General features: G+C 33.8%; 1 protein-coding gene across 1 annotated transcript in view; it reads left to right on the forward strand.

Annotated features, from left to right (window-relative positions):
- Positions 1 to 259: 259 nt before the first annotated feature.
- The window catches only part of ORC2 (origin recognition complex subunit 2), a 45,833-nt gene continuing 32,576 nt past the window's right edge, over positions 260 to 13,516 (forward strand). The window contains exons 1-6 of the mRNA XM_074299098.1: positions 260 to 442; positions 2,196 to 2,299; positions 2,769 to 2,912; positions 3,417 to 3,506; positions 10,158 to 10,250; positions 10,990 to 11,021. Coding sequence (XP_074155199.1) covers positions 2,206 to 2,299; positions 2,769 to 2,912; positions 3,417 to 3,506; positions 10,158 to 10,250; positions 10,990 to 11,021 — 453 coding nt within the window. The 5' untranslated portion in view covers positions 260 to 442; positions 2,196 to 2,205. The remainder of the gene's footprint in view (positions 443 to 2,195; positions 2,300 to 2,768; positions 2,913 to 3,416; positions 3,507 to 10,157; positions 10,251 to 10,989; positions 11,022 to 13,516) is intronic.

A 13,516-nucleotide genomic window follows, 5' to 3' on the forward strand; every position in this document is an offset into this window, starting at 1 on the left:
ACTTCCGCTCTCTCTGTTCCGCCCCCTCCATTCTCTTTAGCCAATCATTAGGCAGCTCGCTCTGCGCAAGTTCCCCTACACAATAGCCATTCTGGAACCGGAAACGGTCAAAGAAAGGCGACATAATTGTTTCCTCGAGACTCTCTATTTCTCCTGCTGTTTCTAGGCGGAGTCAGAGAAAGAGGAAGCTGATTGGCTGTGTGGCCCATCGGTCTCCCCTGCTTCTCTTTTCCATTGGTAGCTTTGGGGGCCGTCCCTTTGAGTAGGGCGGGAGATTCGGAGTGTGGCCCGGGAGGGTCCCCTTCCTTGTCCCCTGAGCCATCTGTCCGTGCCTGGGGCAGCTGCTGGCAGTAGCCGTCCTCTTTCGCCCAGCTTTGGCTGCTACGCTGACGCTGATGAGCCGCCGTTAGAGTTGTCTGTCCAGCCTCCGGCCGTGGGTCGGGTGAGTGTAGGAGTGGAGACTGGGCCCAGGAGGCCGGGCGTGCTGGGCCCAGGTGGTCTGGCCTGTGGGGGTCGTGTCGAGGCCGGGCTCCTACAGCGGGAGGTTATGGATAGGTGGGTGGAGATCCGAGTCCATTTCCCCTTTCCTTTGGAGGCTGGCTCCGGCCGCAAGCTGCGGACTCCTGCCGGTGGAGGGGAAGAGGACCCTCCTGGCTCGAGCGCCGGCTCCGGGATGTTCGTGCCTGCGCAGGCTTTGGCGAGACCCTGGAGAGCCCGTGCTGGAGTGCTCGAGGACCCCCATCCCTGAGATCGCCCTCCTTTTTCTTATGCCTCTAAGTCTCCTTCCTGTCAAATGGGGAGAACACTCTGTAAAAATAATTGGTGAATTTCTATTGTTATATGATAAAATCATCATTTTATTAATTTTTAATTTTTTAACTTTTCTTTGATTTTTCATGAAGCCCTTAAGTTCCATTTGCTCATTTTTACTCTTAAGGGCGGCAATACTCTCATTTTTATCTTTGTATTTCAGCCCATTACATTTCTCCCAGCCCTAACTCCTTTTACTGCGCTTATCACGGAGAATTATTTCCCAACCCCCACCCAACCGACGTCCTAAATGGTGAAAATTTAGACAGATTGCATGGGGCGGAGCATGCCTGGGATGCTTCTGCCCATATCTACTGCTGCACAGCACTTAGCTGATACTGATTTATCACATAGAATTCGATTGTGACAGTTACCTGGGAGTCTTCAAAACATAATGAACAATGATGAATTTCATAGTGGATAGAATTGCAGGACTGGAAGAAATGTGTTCTCACATCTCTAGTAGCAAAACGACCCATTGCAAGATACTTAACATCTGTTTGCCTCAGTTTCCTAAATTGTAAACCTGAGAAAATCCCTGCCTCACATGGTTGGTCACTATTAGGATCAGATGAATTAATAAATGTAAAAAGCACTTAGCACAGTTCCTGACCCAAATAGATGCTGTATAAGTGTTTATTCCCTCTCCTTCCGTTTTCTTTCAATGATTATAAATAAAGACCTTTTTAAAAAGGGAAAAAATATAAACTGTATATATGAATTAAAGAGGAAGCAAAAAAGTTTAAAATATATTACATTACTAAACATTAAAAAAAAAGACTTAATTTCCATTAATTATTGAGTAATAGTATAACTAACTAATGATAAACTTAACTTCTGATAAAGATTGTATTTTAGAGGTTCTCCATACATAACTTTAAATTTTTTTTTAATTTTAATAGTTTTTATTTACCAGATATATGCATGGGTAATTTTACAACATTGACAATTGCCAAACCTTTTGTTCTAATTTTTCCCCTCCTTCCCCTCCCCCAAATGGCAGGTTGACCAATACATGTTACATATGTTAAAGTATAAGTTAAATACAATATATTTATACATGTACATACAGTTATTTTGCTGTACAAGAAGAATTGGACTTTGAAATAGTTAGCCTGTGAAGGAAATCCAAAATGCAGGCAGACAAAATTAGAGGGATTGGAAATTCTATATAGTGGTTCAAAATCATCTAGAGTTCTTTTGCTGGTTTAGTTCATTACTGCACTATTGGAAGTGATTTGGTTCATCTCATTTTTGAAAATGGCCACATCCATCAGAATTGATCATCATATAGTATTGCATAACTTTAAATTTTAAATTTGTCTGAATGTATTTAGTATGAATCTTTGAAGACCTTTTGAATGATTTCTTTTATTTCTGTTAAGGTTGATAGTGATGAACCATTTGAAGGTAAAAGAAGGCAAGATGCTGGAAGTTCAGTTTGTGGGGGATGACGATGTTCTTAATCATATTCTTGATAAAGAAGAAGGTACAGAATATCTTTAATTGAATTTGAAAAGTTGCTTGTTTAATATTTAAGTCTCACCTTCAGATAGATGAAGATATTTTATTTGCCCCAGCACTAACATTGTGTATAAAAATCCTTCATTTCGGAATTTTTCTTTCTTTCTTTCTTTTTTTTAAACTTTGTAACTAAGAAATCAGAATTAGCAGAATTATGGAAAACATTTGTGAGATTGCTTAGCTGAAGCAGTTAATTCTAGTTACAGATATTGAGGATTGGTTATGTTTGAACTTTAAATATCTAATTCGAAATATTTATAAGGGTTGGAATTAACTCATCTCTAAAGAGTATATGCACTTTTTCACATGCAAGGTTTTCTTTTTCCTTTCCATCTTTAAAAAATTTAAAAAATATAAAAAATGAAAGCATTTTTCTGATTTATTCAGAGAAATTGAAACTTAGGTTATTTTAATTTTTTTGGTTAAAATTGCAGGGGCTAAATTTCGAAAGGATCGAACTCAGCTCTTGGTCAATGTGAAGAAACTAATGAAGAAGCAAGAAAATGATCTAAATGAAGATGACCAGGAGGTTTTAAAAGATGAGAATTATGTGGATATTCTAGGAGCAGACGCCCAAGGTATTTGGGTTTTTGGTTTTGTTTTTTTTTAAATAGTATTTTGTTTTTCCAATTATATGCAAAGACAGTTTTCAGCATTCATGCTTGCAAAACCTTGTGTTCCAAATATTTTTCCCTTCTCCTATATCCCCCTTCCCTGGATAGCAAGCAATCAGACATATTAGCCATAAGACTTTAGAGCTTACTAGATAAGCTCCATGGCTGGAAACTCAAAATTGAGTTCTTTTGACAGTGAAACAGAAAAAAATTGGCCCAAATTGGCATTGAATTCATGATCTTGGCTTTTTAAAAACAATTTTAATCAATCCCATGAATGGCAGCAGAATAAGAAATTATCCCTTTGTGACCGCATTTAGTTATGGACTCAGTAATACTTTTATTAGGAAAAAAACACACATACCATTATTTAAAAAAAATTAATAACTAACACTTTCTAGTTTTAATTTCAGTTGTTTTAATTTGGCTTTTACTATCAACTATTGCACATCTCTTTTTCTTTCTCAGAATCCTTGAAAAATGGCCGTGTTGCAGGGAGTAGCAGCAAAGTTTATTCTTTTCAGACCAGAAAAAATCCTGAAAAGATGGCAGAGTTGGGTATGTTATTAATTTTTGATTTGTTTTTTTCTCATCTGAGAGCAAGTTTAAGAAATCTTCCTTCACTAACCTTTCCCCATGCTGACCATTCTGTTCTTTGTGACTAGTGAGATTTTTCAGTTTGCTTACATTATCTCACTTGATTATACTCTTTAATAGTTTAAATTTTGTGAATGTTTTTTATTCCTAATGATATTAGAAATTTCTGAAAGCCAGGGACTGAATTTTATTCTTTTTGTGTCTTGTAAAATATCTAGCCTCTCTCGTTTTTTTCTTAACATTTCCTTCACATATGTTTGTCCTCATGATAAAAGAAAATAAAAAGAGAAGCAACTAAATTGGACCAGTTAATACAGGGGAGATCTATTGTGACATTAATGCAATTAGGGAGAATAGTAATCAGTTATCTGAAGGAGGAGAGGCTCCCGAAAGTCTAGAAAAAAATCTTGTACTTTATTAATACTTTAAAGAGGTAACAAAGAGAAGGAGATGGGATATGGAAAGGGAGGGATGGTGATAAAAAAGAGGGCATATTGGAGGAGGGAGTAGTCAGTAGCAAAACACTTGAGGAGGGTCAGAGTGAAATTAACAATAGTAATTGAAAAAAAAATTTTTTTTTTGAAGCAAGTTTCTCTGATGGAATATTTGTTGTTCTCTGGCAAATGATGAGCAGAATGCTCTCAGAAAAAAACCAAACAAAAAACCTTGCATGCAAACAACTTGCATGGAGATAAGGTGGTCAGGATATTGTTTCTACCACAATAGGTCATCAGAAGGCAGTGGAAAGATGTACTGTTTTCTTATCTCTTATAACCTGTGCATTCAGGAGACACTTCCCTAAATGTTGGAGGGACTGGGTTGGAAATAAGATTAGTGGTCTCGAGGGCCCTGATATTCCTGAGGTTTTGGAGCTTACCTACTTGACCAAGACAATTGGTTAGTCTTTGATATTGATTATGGTGTAGAAGAAAGACTCCTAAACAAAGCACTACTGGAAGTAGTGCTTGTTCTCGTGACTCTTTTATTCCCAAATTTCTAGACTGTGGATCAAGAGTTGTTTCTAGTAGGACAAAAAGGGAGGTGGTGATCAAAGGGATCATGTGGTTTTTGACTCATTTAACTTTTCCTTCAAGATTTTTTGTGGTTTCAACTAGACTGGTTTTCATCTATAAATGGATTTTGGTTCATTTTTTCATTGCCCTTTGAATGACCCAAAGTTTTGAATCAGATGCTGTGGTACTCCACGATTCCTAAATGTCATCCCCCAGAAGAGTAACAGTGTTTTTAAAATATATATGTACTTTCTTCAGCCATTTTATTCCCTTCTGAATTTTATTCAATTCCACCAAGCATTTACTAAGAACCTACTATGTGCCAGGCACAAGGTGATCAAGTGTTTCATAAAAACATATTTCTACATGAGTGATAAAACCAATTTTATCAATTCATTTGCATCTCCAAAATTAGTTTCCATTTAGCTTCAGCCTAACTGTGCCTCCTGGATTTCCCTTCTAGAATAACAGCATTGCTATGACACAGATTTTAAAGAATACATCAGATCATTAGTCATTGGACAAGAATTTCCAATATTGAGTAGCTAGCAGTGATTAGTTCCTATTTATATCTATAGTTAAAAATTGTGGGGTTTTTTTTTATTTTATAATTATAACATTTTTTGACAGTACATATGCATAGATAATTCTTTACAACATTATCCCTTGTACTCCCTTCTGTTCTGAATTTTTCCCCTCCTTCCTTCCACCCCTTCCCCTAGATGGCAGGCATTCCCATACATATTAAATTTGTCATAGTATATCCTAGGTACAATATATATGTGCAGAACCAAATTTTGTTGTTGTTATTGTTGAAAAGGAAGAATTGAATTCAGAAGGTAAAAATAACCTGGGGAGAAAAACAAAAAATGCTAACAGTTTACACTCATTTCCCAGTGTTCCTTCTCTGGGTGTAGCTGATTCTGTCCATCATTGATCAATTGGAATTGGATTAGATCTTCTCTATGCTGAAGATATCCACTTCCATCAGAATACATCCTCATATAGTATTGTTGTTGAAGTGTACAATGATCTCCTAGTTCTTCTCATTTCACTCAGTATCAGTTGATGTAAGTCTTTCCAAGCCTCTCTGTATTCCTCTTGTAGGTCATTTCTTACAGAGCAGTAATATTCCATAACATTCATATACCATAATTTACTCAACCATTCTCCAATTTTTTTTAAGTACAGTATTATTGTTTTTTAAAATTAATTTTATAATTGTAATTTTTTTGACAGTATATGTGCATGAGTAATTTTTTTATAACATTATCCCTTGTATTCATTTTTCCAAATTTTCCCCTTCCTCCCTCCCTCTACTCCCTCCCCTAGATGACAGGCAATCCCATACATTTTACATGTGTTACAGTATTACTTAGATACAATATATGTGTGAAAATCCAATTTTCTTGTTGCACGTTAAGTATTGGATTCCGAAGGTATAAGTAACCTGGGTAGATAGACAGTAGTGCTAACAATTTACATTCAATTCCCAGTGTTCCTTCTCTGGGTGTAGTTGTTTCTGTCCATCATTGATCAGCTGGAAGTGACCAACCATTCTCCAATTGATGGGCATACATTCACCTTCCAGTTTCTAGCCACTACGAAAAGAGCTGCCACAAATATTTTGGCACATACAGGTCCCTTTCCCTTCTTTAGTATTTCCTTGGAATATAAGCCCAATAGTAGCACTGCTGGATCAAAGGGTATGAACAGTTTGATAACTTTTTGGGCATAATTCCAGATTGCTCTCCAGAATGGTTGGCTTCTTTCACAACTCCACCAACAATACATCAGTGTCCCAGTTTTCCCACATCCCCTCCAACATTCATCGTTATTTGTTCCTGTCATCACACCTTAATCTGGCAGGTGTGTAGTGGTATCTCAGAGTTGTCTTAATTTGCAAAAATTGTGGTTTTTAGCTAATCCCTTGCCCTTTATTTCTTTCTTTTACTCCCTTCTCTCTCCTCCTCTTCCCATTTTCCTCCCTCTGCGCCATTCTTTTTCTTCTTCCTTTTTTCCCTCTCCTCTCCCTCCCTCCTCCCACCTTCCCCTCTCATCACCCTCCTTACCTGTTGGTCGTCTTCTCTAACCCATCCATTATTCTGTTAAAAACAGTGATTCCTTATAGCACAAGTAAAGAAGGGTATCAAGAAACCCTGAAGAGCACAATTTTTCACGAAAACGTTATTTTTATTTCCATTAAGTTACACTTGTAGACTCTCTCAGAGCTTGTGCTACAGTGGCAAAGTCTCTGAGAACCAATAATGAGCAGCATCACAGGGGGACTTGTATGAAAGTTCCATTTAGGAAGTTTTTTCAAATTCATAGCCTATATTCAGGTTTTTGTCTTTGTTTTATTTGGAAATAGGAAAACTATTTGGTATAGATTTTTTTTTTTAATTTTTTTTAATTAAAAATTTTTATTTGTAAAACATGCATGCGTAATTTTTCAACACTGACCCTTATAAAACCTTCTATTCCAAATTTTCCTCTCCTTTCTCCCAGCCTCTCTCCTAGATGGCAGGTAGTCCAATACATGTCAAATGTGTTAAAATATATGTTAAATCCAATATATGTATACATATTTATCCAGTTATTTTGGTGCACAAGAAAAATCGGATCTAAAAGGAAAAAAAAAAAACCTGAGAAAGAAAACAAAATGCAAGCAAGCAATAATGGAAAGAGTGAGAATGGTATGTTGTGTTCCACACTCAGTTCCCACAGTCCTTTGTCAGGGTGTATATGGCTCTCTTCATCACTGAACAATTGGAACTGGTTTGAATCATCTCATTGTTGAGGAGATCTATGTTCAGGTTTTGTAAAGAGTTATTTAATCAGGGAAGTTAGGTGGTATGGTGAATAGAGCACCAGCCCTGAAGTCAAGAGGACCTGAATTCCCATCTGGTCTCAGAAACTTAACACTTCCTAACTGTGTGATCCTGGGCAAGTCACTTAACCCCAATTGTCTCAGCAAAAAAAGAAAAGTTACTTGAGGCCATTAGAGCAACTGAGCAAATAACTTTTGTCAGTCAATAAGTTAAGTAAAAATACATAAAATTTTAACTAAAGCGAAAAAATTCTCACAAAAGTGATGACATTAAAATATTTGAATAAGTTTCTAGTGGGGGGAAAATTTAGAATGAAATGTTCACTACCACTGTAAATTGATTGTATCAGAATTGTATCTTAAAGATTATGGAACTTTATAGATAATAACAGTAACATTAACTTAAACTAAGTCATGTTCACAGGATTAATAATTTATGTCTGAACAATAAAATATTACTTAAAAATGTAAAAAACCATTTTATCTCAGGCATATAACTGAAACAGGTATAGATGACAGAAGTTCTGACCCCTACTCTTGAGTACTGTATATAGAATACGAATTTCAAAAAAGTAAACTTGCATAAAATGAGCAATCAAGTCCATGAATCAGTATTATGAAGAAAAAAAAGACTACTAATCCAAAGTAAAGCAGATTTAACAATTTCTGCCTTCTTTGAGTTTATACTCTAGGAGATGAAACTAACAAAGCGTATTCTAGATCATAAGCAACCATGAAATCTCACCTTAAATTACATAATTACAACCCCCCCCCAAAATGCAAAATGTTAAAACAAACAAAACATAAAAAGAATTGATATGAGAAACAATAATTTAATTTCATGTAGTGCATAATACCACTTTATAGTATAATCTCTTTTTCCTGTATTCTTCAGTAGTACTTAAGGGAAAGATTGACAAGTGTTATATGAAATAATGTTTCTTGTGTTCCTTTGGTACATGAGTAAAATAACCTTACCAACTCTTGTATTAGCTTTTCTGAGGAGAAGCCTGTGAGCTGTCTTTTCACCCAAAGCTTTGAGCAGATTCAGTTTATTGGTAGATACCAGTAAAAGAGATTGTTAGGTCTCCGTAATCCAAAAGACTCTGAAGGAGAGAAGACAGATCATTTTATATAGACAAAAGGCCATGTTTTCTATGGGCAAATAAATAAAGTAATATTGTTACAAAGTAGGAAACATAGATGTGTGACACAGTTATGATTGACAGGACAAGATATGTGTGACTAGCAAATACCCTTTCTTCGATTTTGCTGATTTGTTATGTCCATCTGTAAGATTGGCTAATGGTATTTGGATAATAAATCAGACTTCTTTGAAGGACAATTCATGGAATAGGGATGACAGGTTTCTTTTAATTTAAGTGGTTTAATAGGCAAACTGAACTTTTAAACTTAGGGGGGAAGACTGAACTTCTAAATTTATGAACTTTTGAACTCAAAGACAAACATGACTTAAACAAAAAATGTCAGTATTTGGTGCAGAATAGAATCAATTACAAAAATGGAGATGATACCTCTTTTATTTTTTTAATAATATTTTTTCCTTAATTACACATAAAAAGAATTTGTAATATTCATTTAAAAATTTTTTGAAATCCAAATTCTTCTTCCTTCACTTCCCTCCTTCTTGAGATAGCTAAACAATTTGATTATAGGTTATACAATATATATTAGCATATATATATAAAACATGTATACACATACAATATATGTTCTATAATATTTATAATATAAAAAAAACAACAACAAAAAACCCAATCAAACCCATAAAAAAAAAGTACTTTATGATCTGCACTTAGATTTTTATCAGTTCTTTTTGTGGAGGCAGTTAATATTTTTATCATGAATTCTTTAGAATCATCTTGGATATTTGTAATGTTAAGAATAGCTGAGTATTCACAGTTGATCAACATACATTTTTACAATGTTACTATATACAATGATTTCCTGGTGCTGCTCACTTTGTATCAATTCATGTAAATCTTAACAGGTTTTTCTGAAATCATCCTACTCGTTTCTTGTAGCACAATAGAATTCCATTACAATCATATGCAGTTTGATTTTCTCACTTCTGAGGTCTCTTTCAACACCTACATTTATAATTATGGCAACTTTTTTGTCTTGTATTTTTTTTAAAAGGGCAAAAAATATTATATTTATGAAGATAATCTGGAACAATTTCAGTTGAGTGTTGAAAGCATAATTAGGGAATAATAAGTGATGAGGAAATGGGTGGATGAAAAGCATTTGTTCAAGAAGGTTCTCTGTGAAAGGAAAGATGGAAGATTGTGACCACATTGTGTCCTCTAGCTTCATGAAGTTTAAGATTGAAGCGATCTGTGCATATCAAAGGAGGTTAGGCATTTTTTTAGTTAGAATTGGGAATAAGTTTAGAAGTCTTTAATAACAGGAGGAAGGACTGGATTATTGATTCTGTACTAAAAGGAATCTCCAGATGAAGAAACTCTACCACGTTGACATCTCCTTTATAACTTATCTTTTTCCCTTAAGGGCACATATAGCCCCTAGTTTGTATCAATGATAAAACCCTGAGTTTGAGACCAGCTCTTTATCTACTAAGACACATATCTCTGATTCTGGTTATTTTAAGCTCTTTAGTTGTTTAGATCCAATATATGGATGTTCACTATGTGTATAACATAGCTTCTTTTTCTGGTTTGATTTATTGTGGTTTATTGAGTAGTTATTTTGTATCTCTTTTGTGATACTGACATTTTTTCTTTTCAGCTCATGAATTAGCAAAAACACCGGGGAAAAGCACTTCACTGGTTTCTAAGGAGAATGCTGAAAAGATGGCAAACACTCCACAAAGTAGTAAAAGTAAGTAGTTGAGCTTTAGAATGAAAGGATAGCTGGTGTATTTCACCAAATTTGAAGAAGTTTTTTCTCATTGATTTGGATGCTCTTTTATTAGCTTAACAGTATATTATAGAATTTTTATTTTTCAATTTTCCTTTTTATCAGTGTAAAATTTTCTTCCCTTAAACCTTGAATGAAATTTCACCTCTTTGCATGAATATGTAGTGAGTCAAAATTCAGCAGCAAATATGAAATCTAGGCATTAACTAAATCTTTATGGTAGGGCCAACCATGAAACAAATTTCATTTCTTCTTGTCACCTTATGAATTTGAGGCCTGTCAAACTTGTTCTCCCTATCAAGATAAGACTCGGAAAGAACAAATTCTGAAAGACTTTTAAAATTCTTCTTAAGAAGTAGAACTTTCAATTCTCATGTTTGTGGAATTTTTTGTGCTGTATTTAAATCATGCATTAGGCTAAACATAATTTGGGGGTCATCAGTAAGAAACTGCTTTAGTTCTTCATTTTGTCATAGAAAAATCAGAAATCAATGAATTTATATAATAGGAATAATTGTACAATTAACGAAAATTTGAGATGCAGATAGAGAATTTTATATCCAGATAGAACTATATAATCTTAGGGACAATGATAGACAATTTGATGCTTGGGTACTTAATGAAACAGGTACACATGCTAAATAATGTGAAGTAACTAATATGGTATTCAGCAAAATTTAATTTTATGTTTATTTTATAGAGCAATCTACATCAGACAAAGACCAGTTAAAGGTAAGTAGTGACCTGAAGCATTATGAATTGAGTAGTTTTAAAATTTCATATAGAATAAGCATAAAAATCAACTTTTCTTATTGATTTATGTTTTCTCAATATAAAAATTGAAGTTGGCCTGATTAGTTTCAAGTTATCATGTAAATTTTGAGTTTGTTTCTAATATATTGCGGTTAATCTTTTAAGGTTACCAATCCTTGTAAGATTTGAATTTAAAGAACTGAAAACTATAAAGAGGACTACAACATTCCAGACATATAATAAATAGCGAAAAAAGTATCAAATATATAAGTATATGTATAAAACATGTATGTATATATGTGTGTATGTGTGTGTATATATTAATCAAAAATTTGTGGGGGGTGTTATATCTATACATACAAACCTGTGTGTGTGTATATATAAAAATATACCAATACTGCTCAGCTTGCTTGTGTTCCCTTCTGAATTTCTCTTTTTTGTGTATTTTTTAAATGTTTTACTAAAACACTACACTTGCCCATCCACTCCCTGTCTTCAAGCCATAAATAAAAGTTCTCCCTTATAATAAAGTTTACTTAAGAAAGAAATCCACATATTGTACATGTTTGAAAAAATGTTCCTTCCTGCATTTCTCATCTGCTATCTGTCAAGAGGATGTTTTATCATCTGTCTTTTGAAGTCATGATTTAACCCTCTAATTTTATAGTAGAAACAGGCCCAGAGAAATTAAATTATTTGCCCAAAATTATAAAGATAGTTAAGAAGCACAGAGTATAAATCTAATGTTGTTTCCTCTAAACTTTACACTTGTTTCCAGTAATTCTTATTTATGAACTTCATGGTAAAGCTATAAATATAAACTCGGCTATTTATAGGCCCTGTGCAAATCTCTGGAGAGGCAGATAAAATAATACTCTCTATTCTCTAGAATTTATATTCTCTTGGAGGAAACTGGTGATCTTTGTTTAAACATTAGTTTTGTTGCTGGCTTTTCTTTAATCCTATTTCTCACGTATGGTAAAAAAAACCTACATAGCATATTATCATATGTATAAAGACTTCTAGCAATCTTCCTAACAAAAAATTAATTATAGCTTCTTGAAAACCTGCTATTTGAGATTCTTGTTGTCATATTTGTTGTTCTGTAAGAGTCTGCTTATTATAACTGTTAAAACTTAATCTAATATTTAATAGATCTTTACTGAATGTTTTCTTCAGATTTGTCTGATTTGGTTTTTTACCTCCATAAATTTTTTAAAATAGCTTTTTATTTACAAAACATTCCCCATCTCCTATCCACCTCCTCCCCTAGATAGCAGGTAGTCCAATACATGTTAAATATTTTACCTCCATAATTATAGGAATTATTATATATCTGTGTTAAAAACAAACAAAAAAAAAAAACAAAACTTGTTATACTTTGTTTAAAGATCTCTTAAAATTATATTCTAGTATAATGGTGATTGGATTTTTCTAATCTCTTCCTAGCTTTTTAATAAAAAGCAGTTTTTAATTAATCATTGACTTAGAGGTAGTTGATAAGGTTATATAAAGATGTCAGTCAAATAAATGTCAAATAAAAAGAACTGTGTATTTGATATCCTGAAGAGAGAAAGAGAAATGGACAGCTGCAGATTGGTGTTTTTGTGGCTGACAAGAAACATAATATGAAGTCTCTTTTCATTTTTTCCTGGATGAAAAAAAGATATAACTCTTAATAATCTGAATATTGAGGTAAATGCAGAAGACAGAAAAAATTATAGATAAGCATCAACCTTTAGGTGGAAAAGAAGTCACTGGAGAAAATCTTGAAGCACAAATGAAATTTTAACTTAGTAGGTATTTTAACATAGAATCAAATGACAGGAGAGACATAAACAAAAGAATAACTAAATTTGCCTTAGAGTAAATAGAGCCTTAGTTGTTGTGGGAGCAGATGGTGTTAGCTGGGCAGAGGCTTTTGATTTCAATTCAATCTGAAGTTTAGAACAGTTTTGTAAAGAGTCCAATTCTTATTTCTTTTGGCCACACAGTTAGAGGATATGAGGCAGCAAGGAGTAGGTTATTTCAAATTATAAATTAGGTCAAAGTAAATTTATTTTGCTCATATGCAAAATGGGAATGATAATATTACCTACTTCCTTAGGTTCTTGAAAGGATATTAGATAATAATAGTAAACATTGTGCAATTCCTAGCATATTTAGATTAAGTTATAAATAAATGTTAACTATTATTATTGTTATTATTAAGTGAAATGTGAGTAAAAAGATAATTGATATTTTAAGTTGCTATTTAAAAAAAATGAGATCTGTCATTCATGTTCACTATGTGTATGCAGTATGTCACACTGGGCAGTAGCAGAGATCCAGAGATAAAGAAGACATATTTTTGTCTTCAAGTAGCTTATGATATAGCTATTCATTAATTATGTATTTGACTTTTCTGTGTGTAATTACATAATTGAGCATGCATCTCTCCCCCCCTCTTCCTCTCTTTGTCTCTCTCTTGCTCT

The sequence above is a fragment of the Sminthopsis crassicaudata genome, chromosome 3 (genome assembly GCF_048593235.1).
Source record: "Sminthopsis crassicaudata isolate SCR6 chromosome 3, ASM4859323v1, whole genome shotgun sequence".
NCBI classification, from domain to species: Eukaryota; Metazoa; Chordata; class Mammalia; order Dasyuromorphia; family Dasyuridae; genus Sminthopsis; species Sminthopsis crassicaudata.